The sequence below is a fragment of the Dipodomys spectabilis genome, unplaced genomic scaffold, assembly GCF_019054845.1.
Source record: "Dipodomys spectabilis isolate Male_0828 unplaced genomic scaffold, ASM1905484v1 ptg000480l, whole genome shotgun sequence".
Taxonomy (NCBI): domain Eukaryota; kingdom Metazoa; phylum Chordata; class Mammalia; order Rodentia; family Heteromyidae; genus Dipodomys; species Dipodomys spectabilis.
Genome location: NW_024871157.1, coordinates 1,118,974 through 1,138,949, shown reverse-complemented (window position 1 = coordinate 1,138,949; position 19,976 = coordinate 1,118,974). Strand labels below are relative to the sequence as shown.

Here is a 19,976-nt window from a genome sequence, read left to right as displayed (position 1 = left end):
GGTCGTGGGGCCTGAACTCTGGGCCTGAGCTCTGTCCCTCAGCTCTTCAGCTCAAGGCTAGCGCTCTACCACTTGAGCCACAGCCCCACTTCCGGCTTTTCTTTTCTGCTTATGTGGTGCTGAGGAATCGAACCCAGGGCCTCAGGCATGCAAGGCAAGCGCTCTACCACTGAGCCACCTTCCCAGCCCCTGTGAGACTCTTATCTCCAATAAATGACCAGAAAACTGGAAGTGGTGCTGTGGCTCAAGTGCTAGAGCTCTAGCCTTGAGCTAAAGAGCTGAAGGACAGTGCCCAGGACCAGAGTTCAAACCCCAAGACTGGAAAAAAACAACAACAACAACGCTGTTTATTGGTATGGTGATTAAAAAATGCTTAATCATTCCTATTTTTCAATAGTAGAGAGAGAAAAAAGGAAAGATGAGTTACTGGATATTGCAAAGTCCAAGCAAGAACGCACCAACTCCGAACTGCATAATCTGAGACAGGTATGACCCCAGCTGTTATAGTTCAGCAGGGAGAAGTTGAGCAGAACAAGAGCTGAACGCCCGTTGCGTGTTTGCTGGCACTGAGAGAATCTTACCTTGTTAAACATACAGCTACTTAGCCTCCTAGATGGGTCTTGGTTATGGTAATTAAGAGTCAGACACAGATTACAGGCTCATGCCTGTAATCCTAGCTACTTGAGAGGCTGAGATCTGAGGATCTTGGTTTGAAGCCAGCCCAGGCAGGAAAATCCATGAGACTCTTATCTCCAGTTAATTACCATAAAGCCAGATGTGGAGCTCTAACTTAATGGTAGAATACCATCCTTGAGCAACAGTTAAGGGATAGCACCTAGCATCTGAGTTCAAGCTCCAGTGCTAGCACACACACACAAAAAAATTTTTAAGGTAAGGGACCAGCTATACTAATTTCAGTGTGAAAGTAGGATAAATAAAAGCAAAAACTGTGTGATCTTTGTTATTACATTTTGTGTTGATTGATCAATGTCTCTGGCAGATATATGTGAAACAACAGAGTGACCTGCAGTTTCTTAATTTCAATGTGGAAAATTCTCAGGAAATGATTCAGTTATATGACTCAAAGACGGAGGAGTCGAAGGCCCTAGAATCCAGGTAATCTCAGTAGATGCTGTGATCTGTGCTTACTTCATCGGTAGATCAGCATTTACTTAGTGCTTCCTGGAGGCTAGTAGGAAATAAATACAAGTGAGTTAGCAGTTATCTTCATAATCCTAGCTTCTGGCCTGAGAATTTTAAGCATGCTGTTTAACCACTTGATAAAGGTAAAATCTTTTTCTTGTCTTTTTTTTTTTGCGGGGGAGGCGAGGGGGGGGGGAGGGGGGTTCCGGTCGTGGGGCCTGAACTCTGGGCCTGGACGCTGTCCATCAGCTCTTCAGCTCAAGGCTGACGCTCTACCACTTGAGCCACAGTGCCACTTCTGGCTTTTTTCTTTATGTGGTGCTGAGGAATCGAACCCAGGGCCTCAGGCATGCAAGGCAAGCGCTCTACCACTGAGACACCTTCCTAGCCCCTTTTTGTCTATTTTTTTAAATTTATTTTTTGGTGATGATCCTGGGGCTTGAACTCAGGGTTTGGGTGTTGTCTCTGAGCCTTATTCTTTGTTGGTCATGGGGCTTGAGCAGGGTCCCTGAGCTCCTTTTGCTCAAGGCAGTGCTCTACCACTTGAGCCACACTGCCACTTCCAGTTTTCTGGTGATTAATCAAAGATAAGAGTCTCAGACTTTCCTGCCCAGGCTGGTTTGAACCACCATCCTCAGGTCTCAGCCCCCTGAGTAGCTGGGATTATAGACATGAGCCACCAGTACCTTGCTTCTCTGAGCTTTTTTGTTCAAGGCTCAAGCTTTATTGCTTGAGCAAGTCACAGCTCTACTTTCAGCTTTTTTTAGTGTCAATTGGAGATAAGAGTCTCACAGACTCTCCTGCCTGGGCTGGCCTTGAACCACGATCTTCAGATCTCACCCTCATGATTAGCTAGTATTACAGGTGTGAGCCAGCCATGTCCAGCAAAAGTAAAATCTTTATGCTTATTTGTGTTTGTTGGGCAGAAGGCTTTAAGGTAGAGTGGAAGTGAGATTAGAACTATTCATAAACGTGCACCACAGTATTAAGACACTGGGCTGGGGGAGGAAATAGAAGCATATATGGGTCAAAGAAATTATGTCAAAGAAAGGCATTAGCACTGAATTAGAAACTAGATTCTAGGTGAGCACTGCTCTCAGCTTCATCTTCCTACTCGCCCAACCTGTAACAACAAGCACTGTGGGGATGTAAATTAAAATATACAAGCAGTGCTTTCATTAACAGACGTTGCCAAACCACATTAGAAGCAGTCTTTCTTTCCAAGCAGAGATGCTGGGAATGGAGAAACAAGGAAGGTTAAGGGGAGCTTCCCACGTATGACTTCATCAGCAGGGGACCACCAAGTCTGAAGTAGATTAAGCCTGACCACTGCCCCTTTCCCCGAAGAACAGATTCAGAATGGCGGGAGTTAGCAGCTGTAGGCAGGGAATGAGAGAGGCAGTTGCTACTGTTCGGCACCCCAACTGCCGCCGACACCCAGACCACGGAGTGCTCTCTCACAGGAGAAAGCCTGACACTGCGCTTCCTCCATGAGCTTCATTGTCACTTGGAGGTACTCCATGAGCTGAGGCTACTCCTCCTTAGAAGTGAGAAGTGGTTATGCATTGTAGGAGACAGGTGTGTTTTCTCAGGGATTGAGTGATACAGATCGGAATATCTGGACACATGGTGGACTTGTGCATGCCTATAATCCCAGTACTCAGGAGGCTGAGGCAAGAGGATTTCAAGGCCAGCCTGGACAACATAGCAAGATCCTGTTTCAAAAAGAACACCTGAGAGCCAGGCGCTGGTGGCTCACACCTGTAATCCTAGCTACTCAGGAGGGTGAGATCTGATCATCACGGTTCAAAGCCAGCCCAGGCAGGAAAGTCTGTGACACTCTTATCTTCAATTAACCACCAGAAAAGCCAGAAGTGGCCCCATGGCTCAAGTGGTAGAGTGCTCGCCTTCAGCTGAAGAGCTCAGAGACAGCACCTAGGCCCAGAGTTCAAGCCCCACCACTGGGAAAAAAAAAAAAAAAAGTTTTGCTTAGCTAGGAGCTGGTGGCTCGTACCAGGAGCTGGTTTGCGCAAGGGGCTGAGATTTGAAGACCATGGTTTGAAGCCAGCCTGGTCAGAAAAGTCTATGGGATTTTCGTTTTGCCAGTCTCGGGGCTTGAACTCAGGGCCTGAGCACTATCCCTGAGCCTCTTTGTGCTCAAGGATAGTACTGTACCACTTGAGCTATAACACCACTTCTGGCTTTTTCTGAGTAGTTATTGGAGATAAGAGTCTCATGTACTTTCTTGCCTAGACTGGCTTCAAACTGATCCTCAGATCTCAGCCTCCTGAGTAGCTAGGATTACAGGTGTCAGCCACTAGCACTCATCCATGGGATTGTGTGTGTGTGTGTGTGTGGACAGGTGTCAGCCACTAGCACTCATCCATGGGATTGTGTGTGTGTGTTTGTGTGTGTGTGTGTGTGTGTCAGTCGTGGGGCTTGACCTCTGAGCCTGGGCACTATCTATCAGCTCAAGGCTCAAGGCTCGTGCTGTACCACTTGAGCCACAGCACCACTTCTGATTTTCTGGTGGTTTAATTGGAGATAAGTCTCACATGGACTTTCCTACCCCAGCTGGCTTTGTACTGCAGTCCTCAGATCTCAGCCTCCTGAGTAGCTAGGATTACAGGCATGGGCTACCTGTGCCCAGCTCCAGCTGTGGAATTCTTATCTCCAGTTAACCACCAAAAAGCTAAAAATTGAGGTATAGTTCAAGTGGTAAAGGTCTGGCCTTGAGCAAAAAAGCCAAGCAAGAGCTCAAGGCCCTAAGTGCATGCCCCACTTTTGGTACACACAGGCAAAGTTTTGCTGTATTTACATAGTATTTTGATGCTTTTCTCATTCATACAGTGAGTACTAGAGGAGTTGAGGGTGGGAACGAAGGTGAGTGGGGGCTTGCTGATCAGGTTTCTGAGACAATGGGGCTCAGGAGCTCAGACTCATTGTGCTAATGCTGTTTGGGAGTCATAGGAGCTGGTAGCATGATGTCTAATCTCACAACTTGCTTTTCTTCGTAATGACACTGCAGCAGAGACATGTCTTTATCTGACCTTGAAAATAACTACTCAAAAATCGATATTAAGAGGGAGAAAAATCAGAAGTCACTGGTTAAGGATCAAAAATTTGAGGCCTTGTTGGCTCAACAAAAGGCAAACAAAAACTCTTGTGACATGTGTAAGGAGAAAAAGCTACAGATAAATAGTGCTCTCGGAGAAAAAAAGGTAATTACACTCTCGTCTTTGCTTACCAAAGACCTAATGGGCAAGCAGAAGTGTTGGTCTTTGGGTGGAAAAATCCAGATTGAACCCGAAAACAAAATCGCATTGTGCAAAATGCATGCACGATGCCTACGAGACCATGAATTCGGGGTTCTGAACGAAGAGAAGCAGCTCTCAGAAGGGTCGCTGCCTGAAGAGAAGCAGTGGCAGGACGTCAACGTTTACCTGGGCCTGACCAGCTGTTCCGACTCCCGAGAGCCGGAGAGGCTAGACGTAGACTGTCACGACCCAGCAGATAGGTCTGATGTCTCCTGTGCACCGAAGGACGACGGCTGTCTGGGTGAGAGCAACCTGTGTGTGTCCAAGTGCTGCCACCCGAGTCACTTGGTCATTGAGGCTCCGGGCCACATGTCTGATGCTGAGTGGATGAACATCTTCAAGCCTGGCAGAGGGCACAGGATTGTCCGCCACAAGAATGTGTGCTCATGTACGGGCAGCCTCAGCGGGACCAAGTACAACTCCTCCTCCACAAGGTTAGTGAGGCAGGAACATGCAGAACTGGGGGCTGTCCCCAGCAAAGCGCCCTCGAACTCTTTTCTCAGGACAGCCCTTCTCCCCATCTGGCTATGCACGGGGACTGTGCCAGCGCTGGTGGTTCTGAGTTGAGCAAATAGGTTTTACGGGAAAACGCATGAGTGGCCCCTGTAGAATACAATGCTGTTTCCCCAGGACCATTTGCACAGAGCAGTTGACCCTCACGGGGTCAGCAGTGCAATCCTCTCCATGCTCACCAGGTGACCTGGTGGGAAATACACCCACTCATTTCTCCCTGTGTTCCCTTTCTTCCTGTGTTCCATTTGTGCTGCCTCTAACTGCACAGCACACTTTATTTCTTTAAAACAGATGGAGCGAGAGACAGGATATCTGTTTAATAAGCTGATGGAAGTTATTCTTTTAAGGGAGGAAATGGATTAGGTATTAGCATACACTGAATTATTCAGGCTCATCTTATTGTTAGAATTGCTGAATCTTGTGGTTGAGTGGCAATGTAATAACGTCTGCTATTTTTAAAGAAAGCATAGCTCTTCGGTCTTAAAATACAGAAAGGATGCTGTTTCTATATTGAGAGCATTATTTTAATGATTGAATTGACTTTCATAGGATTCATGTTAAAATGTCTGGTATTTACATCATCTGGAGTATTTGTCTTTTTTTGTTTGTTTTGTTTTTTGGGGTCCAGTTGTGGGGCCTGAATTCTGGGCCTGGGTGCTGTCCCTCAGCTCTTCAGCTCAAGGCTAGCGCTCTACCACTTGAGCCACAGCACCATTTCCGGCTTTTTTCTTTTTGCTTATGTGGTGCTGAGGAATTGAACCCAGGGCCTCATGCATGAAAGGCAAGCACTCTACCACTGAGCCACCTTCCCAGCCCTCCGGCTTTTTTCTTTTTGCTTATGTGGTGCTGAGGAATTGAACCCAGGGCCTCATGCATGCAAGGCAAGCGCTCTACCACTGAGCCACCTTCCCAGCCCTCCGGCTTTTTTCTTTTTGCTTATGTGGTGCTGAGGAATCGAACCCAGGGCCTCAGGCGCTCTACCACTGAGCCACCTTCCCAGCCCCGAGTATTTGTCTTTTAAAAACTGTTTTTCCTATTCACCTATTGCGAAGTTAAGCAGTTGGCACACTCAGTGTCGTCCAGTGGTGTCTGCTGAGGTAGCTGGGCAGTGGGTTACTGTCCCTCTGCTGCTGCTAAGTAAAACACTGGCAGCAAAGTGAGTGAAAGGCTTTCATTGGCTTGTTCTGAGAGTAGAGTGTGCATATATTAAATGTGCATAAGTAAATCCAAGTTTGTGTCCACGGTTTTCTGTCAAGGCTTTTGCCCTCCCTGACTGAAAGTGCGGCCTGTTGTGGCAGCAGAGGCCTGTGTCACCCCCACCCAGACTTACTAGGCAGGCGAGTTAAGCGTGCTTTCTTGTTTTCCTGTGCAGTATAAGAACCTGTGTGGAGGAAGTGGTGCTGTGGCTCAAGTGGTAGAGCGCTAGCCTTGAGCACAGAGAGGCTCAGGGATAGCACCTAGGCCCTGAGTTCAAATCCCACGACAAAAAAAAAGGTTATTTTCGGGCTGGGAAGGTGGCTCAGTGGTAGAGCACTTGCCTTGCATGCATGAGGCCTTGGGTTCAATTCCTCAGCACCACATAAGCAAAAAGAAAAAAGCCGGAAGTGGCGCTGTGGCTCAAGTGGTAGAGCGCTAGCCTTGAGCTGAAGAGCTGAGGGACAGCGCCCAGGCCCAGACAGAGTTCAGCCCCCACGACCGGACCCAAAAAACAAACAAAATAAAACAAAAAAAGAACCTGTGTGGAGCCAGGCGCCAGTGGCTCACACTTGTCATCCTAGCTACTCAGGAGGCTAAAATCTGAGGATCACGGTTCAAAGCCAGCCCGGGCAGGAAACTCTGTGAGACTCGCCTTGAGCTGAATTGCACAGAGACAGCGCCCAAGCCCAGAGTTCAAGCCACATGACGGACAAAAAAAAAAAAAAAAAGAACCTGTGTGGCTGCTTTATCATCTAAGGAAAAGGTTCACGGGGCTGGGAAGGTGGCTCAGTGGTAGAGTGCTTGCCTTGCATGCATGAGGCCCTGGGTTCGAGCAGAAAAGGCTGGAAGTGGTGATGTGGCTCAAGTAGTAGAGCACTAGCCTTGAGCTGAAGAGCTGAGGGACAGCGCCCAGGCCGAGTTCAGGCACCATGACTGGCAAAAAAAAGGTTCACATTTGCTCCTCTTGACAAATAGAGGTTTCCCATGGCAGAAGCCAGAGGTGATGGCTCTCCTGTGTGTCACCTGAGTCTGGCAGCTGTGGGGGTGAGGGACCAGAGTGACCTTAGTCTCCTGAACCCCATTAACCTCACACTCCGCTGTTTTCCCTGTCCCTAGACCTGCTTTTCTTTCTTTGAAACAGGTCCTCCAACATGCTAAGCAAGTGTTCTCCTCCCCAGCTGCACCTCAGCCCTCTCTGCTTATTTGCAAGAGGGAAGTTCCTGGGGGTAGGGGGGTGGGTGGGTGGTGGTGGTGGTGGTGGTGGTGGTGGTGGTGGTGGTGGTGGTGTTGTGTGTGTGTGTGTGTGTGTGTGTCCAGTCCTGGGTCTTGAACTCAGGGCCTGGGCACTGTCCCTGAGCTTCTTTTGCTCAAGGCTAGCACTCTTCCACTTGAGCCACAGTGCCACTTCCAGCTTTTTCTGTGGTACTGAAGAATTGAACCCAGGGCTTCATGCATGCTAGGCAAGCACTCTACCACTGAGCCACCTTCCCAGCCCAAATTCCTGATTTTTTTTTTTTTTTTTTTTTGGTTGGTTGTGGGGCTTGAACTCAGCTTGGGCACTGTCCCTGCGCTCTTCAGCTCCAGGCAAGTGTTCTACCTGCTTGAGCCACAGCGCCACTTCTGGTTTTCTAGTGATTTATTGGAGTTAAGAGTCTCATGGACTTTCCTGCCCAGGCTGGCTTTGAACCTCAATCCTCAGATCTCAGCCTCCTGAGTAGCTAGGATTACAGGGGGCTCCAAATTCCTGATTCTTTTGTTTTGTTTTTTTTTGGCCGGTCATGTGGCTTTAACTCTAGGTTTGGGCGCTGTCCTTGTGCTCTTCAGCTCAAGGCGAGCGCTCTACCACTTGAGCCACAGCGCCACTTCTGGTTTTCTAGTGGTTTATTGGAGATAAGAGTCTCACGGAGTTTTCTGCCTTGGCTGGCTTTGAACCGTGATTCTCAGATCTCAGCCTCCTGAGTAACTAGGATTACAGGCGTAAATTCCTGATTCTTATAGCTATCCTTAACTGCAAATTTTGTTTTAATTTTTATTTAAGAAAGGTATGCATTAATGTATACTGAAACCTACAATAGCCTACTCCGTCTGGGGCTTCATCATTTAAAAATCAGATTTAAGCTGGGGGTGGCGGTGCATACTTACGATGTAATCCAACACTCAGGAGGCTGAGGCAGGAGAATCAAAGGTCAAAGCTGGTGTCTCTATCTCCCTGTGAGAGCACACATACTCTGGTAGAGTGTGCCCTGCCCTTCTGTCTGTCTGCTTGCCTGCTTGCATACTTAATTAATAAAGCTCTGCCAATTTTTTTTTTTTTTTTTTGGTTGTTGTTTGTGGGACTTGAACTCTGGGCCTGGGTGCTGTCCCTCAGCTCTTCAGTTCAAGGCTAGCGCTCTACCACTTGAGCCACAGAACCACTTCTGGTTTTCTGGTGGTTAGTTGGAGATAAGTCTCACGGACTTGGGCTGGGAAGGTGGCTCAGTGGTAGAGCACTTGCCTTGCATGCATGAGGCCCTGGGTTCAATTCTCTAGCACCACATAAGCAAAAAGAAAAAGCCGGGGGGCTGGGAAGGTGGCTCAGTGGTAGAGCACTTGCCTTGTATGCTCGAGGCCCTGGGTTCGATTCCTCAGCACCACATAAGAAAAAAAGCCGGAAGTGGCGCTGTGGCTCAAGTGGTAGAGTGCTAGCCTTGGGCTGAAGAGCTGAGGGACAGCGCCTAGGCCCAGAGTTCAGGCCCCACGACTGGAACAAAAAAAAAGAAAAAGCCGGGAGTGGTGCTGTGACTCAAGTAGTAGAGCCCTAGCCTTGAGCTGAAGAGCTGAGGGACAGCGCCCAGGCCCAGAGTTCAGGCCCCATGACAAGATCCAAAAAAAAAGTCTCACAGACTTTCATTGCCCCGGTTGGCTTTGAACCAGGATCCTCACATCTCAGCCTCCTGAGTAGTTAGGATTATGGGCATGAGCCACTGGTGACTGGCTTCTGCCAAGTTTTCTTACCATCTCCCCGTCCCCCGCCCCCTCAATACAAAAGCTCAAAATTAGTCTGGACTACATAGTGAGACCCTGTCTCTGAATAAATAACTTAAAACCTAACCCTTTTTTGTCATCCTGAGGCACTTTCAAGAGTAAGGGTAGTAGCGTGCATGTGCAGTACTGTTTTCAGGTCGCTGTTTCTGTCTGGTTTTCCTGTTCACAGTGAACTCCTTGCCCTCCAGCATTCCCACTCTTTGGATTCTTCAAAATCTGCCGGTAGAGAAGATGAGAGCGAGGTCCTGCCTGAGAAAAAGAACCTGTCCAAGGCTTTGGTCCTCAGCAAGGATACAGCGCTGTCTGGTGAGAAGGTTTGTGTTCCGCTTTTAAGTTTGGGTGTCTCAGAGGTACTTTGTCCAGTGGTGTCAGTGCTTGACTTTGGCCATTCCTCAGTTTCTGAAATTGCAGTGTGAGACTAAGGTTTCTGTTAAGCAATCCAGAAGATATACCTGGAGGGTGAAGAGGAAATTAGGAAGGAAGCAGGGTCACTAAAAGCCAGTGTTCTCTTGGCCTGAGCACTTGCTCAGAGCCCTTTCCCAGGCCTGCTGGTCCTCTGGGGTCCTCCACATTGAGAAGCCTCCAAGGTGGGCGGCCTGGGCTCCGCTAGCCCCTCTGTCTTCCCTTCCTCACAGGGCAGGTTTGCATGCATGGCATACAGCTCCCTTACTTCCCCAGCACTTGGCCATAGAGACTCAGGGTCCACGTGTCCTTGTTTTATGTGATCAGCCAAAGCGTATTTGACCTTCTGCTTTCTGTAAGCTATTGTGCAGTTCACTTAAGGCACCCCTGCCCTCCCAGGCTGCCCTCCCAGGGGATTCACGGACGGTTAACATTTTATGCGATGAGTGCACAAAGTAGCCTCCTTGGAGGGGCCCACAGCCTGTTGCTGCCATGGGTCCTTGCAGACAAGGACCAAGAAATAAGCATTTTAAGCATTAAGAAAGAAAAGAACCAACACCCGTGCAGCAGTTGAACAGACATTTACATTTTGGCACATTTGCTTTGTTTTCTTTTTGAAGAAATAAAGTTGGAGAGGAAGTGTGGGTCCCGCCTGCCATTCTCCCCTGGCCCACTCCCAAGGGGTTTGCCTACTGTAGTGTTCGATGTCTATTGTTGACAGTTCCCTCCGTGTCTGTGAACCTCACCTAGCCTGGGTTACTTCCGCAGGATGACTTTTCGCCCACAAGTAAGCTTCAGCGGCTGCTGGCAGAATCCCGGCAGATGGTCACAGATCTGGAGCTGAGCACGCTGCTGCCCCTCAGCTGTGAGAAGCACTCCAGCAGTGACAGAAATGTGCGTTTCCTTTCTGGTGCCTGCTGGGAGGGTCTGAGCCCTCCGTGTACCTGGCACTGGCAGGCAGCCTTAGCTTCCTGCGTCTCCAGGGAGAGGGAAAGGAAGAAGGACGGAGGAGGGAGAGGGAAGGGAGGGTTAAAGAGACGAAGCCATAATCTGCATTCAGTCTCCCTCTGCCTCTTTCTCATTTCCTGGGACGTGTGAAGCGAGTTGTTGTATGTGTGTGTGTGCTTGCAGGGCCTCGGCATGGTAAGCTCTCTGCCAGAGAGCTAGCCTCAGCCCTCAGCCCAAATTTCTGGCAGTTTCCAGAAACACAGAATTTCAAATACATACACAATTTTAAGTATACACACAAGTAAAAGGAATAATACAACCACTTACTTTCAATACCCATCAAATTCTTGCCTTTTTAACTTTTCCCATCCATTTTTTTATTTTTGTCAGTCGTGGGTCTTAAACTCTGGGCCTGGGCGCTGTCCCTGAGCTCTTCAGCTCAAGGCGAGCACTCCACCATTTGAACTACAGTGCCACTTCCAGTTTTCTGGTGACTAACTGGAGATAGGAGTCTCATGGACTCTTGCTAACTGGACTGTCTTCAAACCATGATTCTCAGATCTCAGCCTTCTGTGAAGCTAGGATTATAGAGGTGAACCACCAGTGCCTGGCCATACATTTTTTTTTAAAACTCAGAGAAGGATGGGCTGGGAAGGTGGCTCAGTGGTAGAGCGCTTGCCTTGCATGCCTGAGGCCCTGGGTTCGATTCCTCAGCACCACATAAGCAAAAAGAAAAAAAGCCAGAAGTGGCGCTGTGGCTCAAGTGGTAGAGCGCTAGCCTTGAGCTGAAGAGCTGAGGGACAGCGCCCAGGCCCAGAGTTCAGGCTCCACAACTGGACCAAAAAAAAAAAACAAAAACAAAACAAAACAAAAAAAAAACTCAGAGAAGGGCTGTGTGTGTGTGTGTGTGTGTGTGTGTGCGCGTGCGTGCGTGCGTGTGCACGCGCGCGCACGTGCACACACACACTGCCTGTCGTCTTGGGGCTTGAAGGTCAGGACCTGGACACTATCCTTGAGCTTTTTTGCTCAGCGATAATGCTCTACTACTTGAGTCACACCTCCATGTCTGTTGGATAGAAGTATGGATGAATGGAAGGAAGGAAGGAAATAATTTTTGGATGGATGGATGGATAGGTTGTATGGGATTGCTTCACATGTCCCATCAGTTCACTAAGGGTCTTTCAGAGGCCTTTCTGCTATGTTTTCATTTAGACTTTTCAGGTATTTTTCTACTTTCTCTATCCTGGTACTAATTTGAGAGTTGTTTTTCAGAGCCTAGAAGTATTAGAAGAATCAGTTCAAAAGAATGTCATTGTCAGTCACTGAAGGAAGCGAGCTAGCTTGTTATCCTGGGTAAGTCACCTTTGCTTGTCTCACCTCTATCTCAGCTGATATTTAATAAGTAACTCAGGCATGCTGATAATGTGGAGTCAGGGCATGCATTTGTTTGACCAGTGATCTTTTCTCTCATTTGACCTGTTTCTACTGTACATACCTTCTAAACTTAATCAGAATAAAAGTCAAAAAGTCATTCTTAGGGACTGGGAAGGTGGCTCAGTGGTAGAGTGCTTGCCTTGTATGCATGAGGCCCTGGGTTCCATTCCTCAGCACCACATAAGCAGAAAAATCCAGAAGTGGCGCTGTGGCTCAGGTGGTAGAGCGCTAGCCTTGAGCTGAAGAGCTAAGGGACAGTGCCCAGGCCCAGAGTTCAGACCCCACAACCAAACTCCCCGCCCCCCCCCCCCAAAAAAAAAGTCATTCTTGGTACCTAGAATTTTGAATTTAAGGAAGTGAATATATAGATCCAGCTTTAAAACCAGTATCTAAGGCCAACCATAATAGTACTCGTCAGTAATCTTAACACTTGGAGACTGAAGCAGGAGCATTATAAATTTAAAGCCAGTCTGAGCTACACAGAGAGACCTTGTTTTGACAACAGCACTGAATTATCATTTCATCTGAATGTCTGGAAAGAAATTGTTACATGGGGTTGCAAGCTTTATAAGAGTTTATTGAGCCGGGCGCTGGTGGCTCACGCCTGTAATCCTAGCTACTCAGGAGGCTGAGATCTGAGGATTGCGGTTCAAAGCCAGCCCGGGCAGGAGAGACCGTGAGACTCCTATCTCCAATAAACCACCAGAAAACCGGAAGTGGCGCTGTAGCTCAAGTGGTAGAGCGCTAGCCTTGAGCTGAAGAGCTGAGGGACAGCGCCCAGGCCCAGAGTTCAAGCCCCACGACCGACAAAAAAAAAAAAAAAGAGTTTATTGAAAGCCAGGCACTAGCGGCTCACACCCGTAATTCTAGCTATGCAAGAGGATTAGATTTGAGGATCATGGTTCAAAGCCAGCCCAGGCAGGAAAGCCCGTGAGACTGTGATCTCCAACAACTATTCAGAAAAAGCTGGAAGTGGTGGTGTGGCTCAAGTGGTAGAGTGCAAACCTCAAGCACAAAGAGGCTAAGAGACAGTCTCCAGGTCCTGAGTTCAAGCCCCAGGACTGGCAAAAAAAGAAAAGAAAAGTTTATTAACCCAGGAAGCACTTGCTTGGGTTGTGTCCTTCAGTTGGACCTTCATCTCACATGAAGTGCCTCACGAGCTACATAGCACAGACATTGCAGATGTCTACATGGTGAGCCAAGAGCCTTAAAGCTCCGCAGGCAGGAAATGGGAGCCTTGGCTCTCCCTCTGTCCCACTCTCATTGCTGAGAAGTTCTCTGTTTAGATGCCCTGCATGGCCTTACATCAGTGAAAATCTGACGTGCAGCCAGTGGGGTAGAATCATGAGCTTTCAGCTCGCTATCCAGTGCTCATTGATTTTTCACTTGTGGACTGTTTCCTTTCCCCAGAAGCAGATTTTTCATCACTGGGGAGGCAGACAGCCCAGAACACACTTCACCTGGAAACAGGCAAGTGAGCGTAACAAGCACAGCCTAATACCAAAAGAAAGCAGAAGCTGAAACTGGACTTCCTTAAACCATCTCTATTTTGTTTGCTTTCAATTAACCATTTTTGTACATAGGGAATATTTTCATGTAGAGGAAACAAGACCTTTTCGTACCTGTACAGCCTAGAATTACACTGAGGGAAAAAGACTTGTCTGTAAGGTGGAGCACTAGAGCAACTCTTGATACATGATGCCTAGAGCCTTGCACGGAAAACGCACCCAGCCACCTGCTTTCTTTCTTTCTTTTTTTTTGGGTTCCGGTCATGGGGCCTGAACTCTGGGCCTGGGCGCTGTCCCTCAGCTCTTCAGCTCAAGGCTAGTGCTCTACCACTTGAGCCACAGTGCCACTTCCAGCTTTTTTCTTTTTTCTTATGTGGTGCAGAGGAATCGAACCCAGGGCCTCATGCATGCAAGGCAAGCACTCTACCACGGAGCCACCTTCCCAGCCCCAGCCACCTGCTTTCTAATCTTGGTGCTCATTTAACTTACAACCAGCATCTTATCCAGTTCAGTTCCAGATACCTCAGAATCGCTGTCTCCAGAACCCAGAGCTTTCACTGCCTTTGCTGGGCCTGACCCGTGTGGGAGGAGATGGTGAAAGTTCACCATGTTGCTGCCTGTGACGTACGTGACATGAGGTCGATCCGCCCCAGCCCAGCCGTGCCTCAGCCAGGCCTGCTGTTGTTGACTTACACACCACCAGCATCTAAACAGGTGTTTTTATACTACAGACTCAAACACTGCTGTTTTAACTTGCAAAGTAATTGATTTTTTTTTAAAGAATATACTTTGTAACTCTATTCCCTTCTAAGAGAACTGATCAGCTTCAGTCAATAAAAATATTTTTAATAATAAAGAAAAATGCTTTCCTTGGTTTTTGGGTTTTTGTACAAAGGGATTTTTTGTTGTTGCTTGTTTTTGTGCAGAGCTGAGGACCTAACTCAGGGCCTTCTGCTTGCTAGGCAGGTGCTCTTCCACTAAGCTAAATCCCCAACCTTCTTTTTTCTTTTTTTCTTTTTGCCGGTTGTGGGGCCTGAACTCTGGGCCTGGGCACTTTCCTCAGCTCTTCAACTTAAGGCTAGTGCTCTACCACCTGAGCCAGAGCTCCACTTCCAGCTTTTTCTGCTTATGTGGTGCTGAGGAATCGAAGCCAGGGCCTGATGTGTGCAAGGCAAGAACTCTACCACTGAGCCATCTTCCAGCCCCTTGTTTTTGTTTTTGATGCTGGTACTGGGGCTTGAACATGGGTCTTCAGGTTTTAGCTTAGTCTTTTTGCTCAAGGTTAGTGCTCTGCCCTTGAGCCATACTTCCACATCTAGCTTTTTGCTGTTAATTGTAGATAAGAGACTTGTTTGATCCTGGCTTCAAAACAGGATCCTCATCTCAGCCTCCTGAGTAGCTAGGATTACAGGTATGAGCCACCTGCTCCCAGCTTCTTTGGTTTCCTTTTATTATACAGGAATAAAATTAGGGAAGTTAGTATCTTTAAATGTAATCTGGTGAGTTAATTTCCTCAGGTTGGGAAGGTATTTTTTTAAGCCATTACAGATATCAAAGTCTTATTGTGCTGCATAAATGCCCCTTTGTTAAAGGCTTCAGCATTTCTTGAGATGGTTTTCCTGAGTGGCAGAAGAACCGCCCAGTTAGCCTTTCTAATTAGGGTGCTGAAAACTGAAATTGGGTGAGGTTTCGCTGTGTTCTTTATAAATACCTGCTTTCTCCCCAGGCTGGTTGTATGGCGCCAGACTGAGAAAGGTCTAGTTGACGCTGAGCCAGGCTGCAAGCAGGAAACCAAGCATGTCCCACGAGAGCTTGCTTCCAACCTGAGGAATCCAAACACTGCATTTCCCTTTTCCCTTCATGTGCTGGAGTGGCTTAGTGGAAGGGGAGCGCGAAGGAGATGTTAAGTAGGCAGACCTCAGGAAACGAAAGAATTTGAATATAATTAAAAAGTATTTTATGCTACTTAGTTTATGGGATTACAGTTCCATGACTACCTGTAATGGCCAATATTAACCTTACTGGTTTATTCCAAATTATGTAATGGTATGCAATGGTAGCATGTTGGTTTTAAGATAAACTAGATTTTAGGATTTATATCTTGTGTGTGTGTGTGTGTGTGTCTGTGTCTGTGTGTGTGTGTGTGTTCTGGAGCTGGATCTCAGGGACTTTTGCTCTCTCTTGGCTTTTTTGCTAAAGGCTAGCATTCTTTTTTGTCAGTCATGGGCTTGAACTCTGGGCCTGGGTGCTGTCCCTAAGCTCTTCAGCTCAAGGCTAGTACTCTACTACTTGAGCCACAGCATCACTTCTGGTTTTCTGGTGGTTTATTGGAGATAAGAGTCTCACAGACTTTCCTGCCTGGGCTGGCTTTGAACCTCAATCCTCAGATCTTAGCCTCCTGAGTAGCTAGGATTACAGGTGTGAGCCACCAGCATCTCGCTTCTAAGTACATTTCTTGTTGAACAGTATCACCCTTTCCCTTGCTCTCTCCCAGTTTTCCCCTCCCATCCCGAACTACAAGTTGTATAGTTCATTTCAACCTAGTGTCTAGTGAGTACCACTGCTGCAATTTTTTCATCCTTTGCCTTAAATTTTTTTGTTGGTTGTGGGTCTTGAACTTGGGACCTTGTCTCTGTCCCTAAGATTTTTTTTTTATTCTTTATTGTGATTAAGTGATTACATAATTTTCCAGATTTCACAGTATTGTGGAATAGTGATACTTAAAGTCACAAACACATTCTAACTTTCATGGGGCAAATTGTCTATTGTGGTCTATAACATTTATGAGTTCTATGAGCTTTGGGTGGTATGTGCATTTCTTTTGTTTTGCATAGCATCAGCTGTTCCCTCTTTCCCACTCGTTCCCTCCCTCCCATCGCTGCCATTGAGTTGCTTAGTTCATTTTGATCAATGTCCAGTGTAGCTGATGGATCCTGCTGTTGTATGTTTTTCCCTGATTCCCTCTAGTTCTGTGTTGTCCTCCTTGTTTCCCTCTGGTGTGCACATATATACCATATAGGTGATCAGCAAGGCTAGCATTCTTGAACCACAGCTCTACTTTTTTTTTTTTTTTCCCCCAGAGCTAAGGATGGAACTCAGGGCCTTGTATTTGCCAGGCAGGCGCTCTTCCACTGAACTAAACCCCCAGCCCCCATAGCTCTACTTCTGACTTTTTGTTGGTTAATTGGAGATGAGTCTCAGGAAGCCAGGCACCAGTGGCTCACACCTGTGCTACTCAGGAGGCTGAGATCCAAGGATCATAGTTCAAAGACAGCCCAGGCAAGAAAGTTCTATGAGACTTTTCCCCCACTCCCCCATTGGTTGTGGGGCTTGAACTCTGGGCCTGGGCACTGTCCAGCTCAAGGCAAGCACTCTACTACTTGATCCACAGTGCCACTTACAGTTTTTGGGTGGTTAATTGCAGATAAGTGTCTATGGACTTTCCTGCCCAGACTGGCTTTGAGCTGCAATCCTCAGATCTCAGCCTCCTGAGTAGTAGCTAGGATTACAGTTACAAGCCACTAGCATCCAGCTTTCTTGTCTTTTTTGTTTGTTTTTCTGGTCCTAGGGCTTGAATTTAGGGCCTGGGCACTGTCCCTGAGCTTTGGTGCTCAAGGTTAGTGTTCTCCCACTTGAGCCACAGAGCCACTTCCAGCTTTTTCTAAGTAGTTTATTGGAGATAAGAGTCTCACAGCTGGGCACCGGTGGCTCATGCCTGTATCCTAGCTACTCAGGAGGCTGAGATCTGAGGATCATGGTTCAAAGCCAGCCTGGGCAGGAAAGTCCGTGAGACTCTTATCTCCAATAAACCACTAGAAAACCGGAAGTGGTACTGTGGCTCAAGCGGTAGAGTGCTCGTCTTGAGCTGAAGATGACAGGGACAGCGCCCAAAGCCCAGAGTTCAAGCCCCACGACCACCAACAACAAAAAAAAGTTGGGGGGTGGGAGATGGGAAGGGATGGGAAGGGGAAACAAAGGAGGAGGCAACAATGCTTGATAAGAAATATACTCATAATCTTGTCCATGTAATTGTAACCCCTCTATACGGTATTGTCACAATAAAAAAAAAAAGTCTCACAGACCTTACTGCCCAGGCTGGCTTCGAACCATGATCTTCAAATCTCAGCCTCCTGAGTATCTAGGATTACAGGCGTGAGTCACCAGCACTGACTATCATCATTCTTAATATCAGTGTAGCAAGAGTTAGATAAATTATGCTAAAGTTTGCCTGACAGAAGTAATCTCAGCATTGGAAAAGACTGATGGAAGAGTATTTTTAGAATTTGTGAACAGATTTTTTTGAACAGAAATAGAAATACCCCCAAAGAAAAAAATTCAGAATGAATATAATCCGTAGCAATAAAAAATAGTTTCACCACACAGTGCCAATAGATTGCGCAGGACTGAGAAGCTGGGGTGAGGCCAAAATGGAAGCGGAGACGTCACACCAGGGCTAACGATCTGGAGTAGTCTCTCCCTGACTCATGGTCCTCCCTCTGGTGACACCTGTAGCTAGGTGGTGACCTTGAGTGTCTGATGTGATCTGGTTAGGACACAGTGCAGGAAGCCAGGCTCCTCCCTAGGCCTCCAGCAGAATGATCTTTCTTTCTGGGTGCTGGAGAGCATCAAGTGAAATCAGATCAAGAGACAAGGGCTGGGAAGGTGTCTCAGTGGTAGAGCGCTTGCCTTGCATGCTTGAGGCCCTGGGTTCACTTCCTCAGCACCACATAAGCAGAAAAAAAAAAGCCGGAAGTGGTGCTGTGGCTCAAGTAGTACAGCGCCCAGGCCAAGTTCAAGTCCCATGACCTTCAAAAAAAAAAAAAGTAACATATGCAAAGCCCCAGAGGTGGGAAGGCGTGTGACACAGACTTGAAGGGAGCCGGTGGGGCCAGAAGAAGCTGGAGAGAGGCTGGGTGTGCTGGTGTCAGTGGGAAGCATAGGTATTGCAGCACACATCCATTAGTGACCCCTATAGTTTGTCTTCCTGAAAAAAAAGGTGATTAATTTGTATCACAAATGTGTTGTCTTTGTAATATCCAGTAAAAGAAACCCTGATTCTGGCTGGGAAGGTGCTCAGTGGTAGAGCGCTTGCCTTGCATGCATGAGGCCCTGGGTTCAATTCTTCAGCACCACATAAGCAGAAAAAGCTGGAAGTGGCATTGTGGCTCAAGTGGTAGAGCGCTAGCCTTGAGCTGAAGAGCTGAGGGACAGCGCCCAGGCCCAGAGTTCAGGTACCACAACCAACAACAACAACAAAAGAAAACCTGAGTCTGACCATGTGGAGAATCTCAGCCAGTTCAGTGATTGAGCCAGTTGTAGACTAGGCCTCCTCCTGGGAGATGAACTTTGGCACTTAGAGGGGGGCAGTTTGCATTCTGGTGTCTCCAGAACACCCTCTCAGAAGCATATGCTTTCTCTTTCAGCCCTTCATTTATTGGACATGGCTGTGTGCCAGGGGCCCTGCTAAGTACTGAGCACATAACACCATGTGACACAGGGTAACCTTACTCCCCAGCACCTTAAGAGCCCATCTTTGTCTGATACATTATAATCATTAGCAATGTATTGGCCAAGTGCTTTGATTTCCCAACAGCCAGCCCATGGCAGTCTATAAAAATCATCAAGAGTGGGCTCCAGTGGCTCACACCTGTAATCCTAGCTACTCAGAAGGCTGAGAGCTGAGGATGGTGGTTGGAAGTTAATCCAGGCAGAAAAATCCCCGTGAGCCTCTTATCTCAATTAACCACTCAAAAACTGGAAGTAACACTGTGGCTCAGTGGTAGAGCACTAGCCTTGAGCACAAGAGGCTTAGGGATAGCACGCAGGCCCTGAGTTCAAGCCCCACACCAACACACACATGAAAGAAAAAAGGAATTATTGGCCACTTGTGAGTAGATATGGACTTGCACAGGCTCAGGAATCTGGCATTGAATCCTGGGTATCCTCAACCTCATGAGCCTGTTTCTCTCTACAAAATTACCAGCAACCCTTGAATGAGGATTAGGTGCGATACTCTCCAACTGGATGCTGAGCACTAGGAAGAATGGAGGGACATGGTTGCTGATGTGAAGCCACTGTGGCAGACAGCTGTTCAGAGGGTGGTGGGCCTCCATGCATGTGAAGGCCACAGTGTGATTGCTTTTGTCCCCTGTGAGAAAAGAAGTCTGAGAAACAGCTGGCACAGAGCAAACAAACCGCTTTGTGTTAGTTTTGTTTGACCCTGGCTATTGACCAAATTGCTGAGGATTTAAGACAAGAGAATAGAGGTAAAGGATTTAGCTCCCTACCTGGCAAATACGCGTTTAGTGAACATCAGCCATTTTCCTTGTTCTGTTGTTACACTGGCCAAGAAGCTGTTCAGAGATTGGCATTAGAGAAAGCAGCCTTAATCTCTCTTTGTAGTCGAGAGAAAGGGGAGCCCCGACCCCCACAACCTTCAGATGTCTGTTAGCTCTGAGGGATCAGAGATGGCAGTGGAAGGGTCCCCGCT

The 19,976-nt window shown here is 47.6% G+C and overlaps 1 protein-coding gene across 10 annotated transcripts in view; it reads left to right on the top strand.

Annotated features, from left to right (window-relative positions):
- Window positions 1–14,342, top strand: part of Ccdc62 (coiled-coil domain containing 62) — a 31,010-nt gene extending 16,668 nt beyond the window's left edge. For 3 of the 10 annotated variants that reach the window (XM_042669122.1, XM_042669123.1, XM_042669115.1), the window contains 7 exons: window positions 398–486; window positions 1,001–1,116; window positions 4,172–4,894; window positions 9,364–9,508; window positions 10,365–10,490; window positions 11,817–11,897; window positions 13,994–14,342. In XM_042669122.1, coding sequence (XP_042525056.1) covers window positions 398–486; window positions 1,001–1,116; window positions 4,172–4,894; window positions 9,364–9,508; window positions 10,365–10,490; window positions 11,817–11,870 — 1,253 coding nt within the window. In that variant the 3' untranslated portion in view covers window positions 11,871–11,897; window positions 13,994–14,342. Of the gene's footprint in view, window positions 1–397; window positions 487–1,000; window positions 1,117–4,171; window positions 4,895–9,363; window positions 9,509–10,364; window positions 10,491–11,816; window positions 11,898–13,075; window positions 13,187–13,388; window positions 13,452–13,608; window positions 13,681–13,993 lie in introns of those variants that run through there. The other 7 variants (XR_006145749.1, XM_042669121.1, XM_042669116.1 and 4 more) reach the window with 7 other exon arrangements.
- The last annotated feature ends 5,634 nt before the right edge of the window (window positions 14,343–19,976 follow it).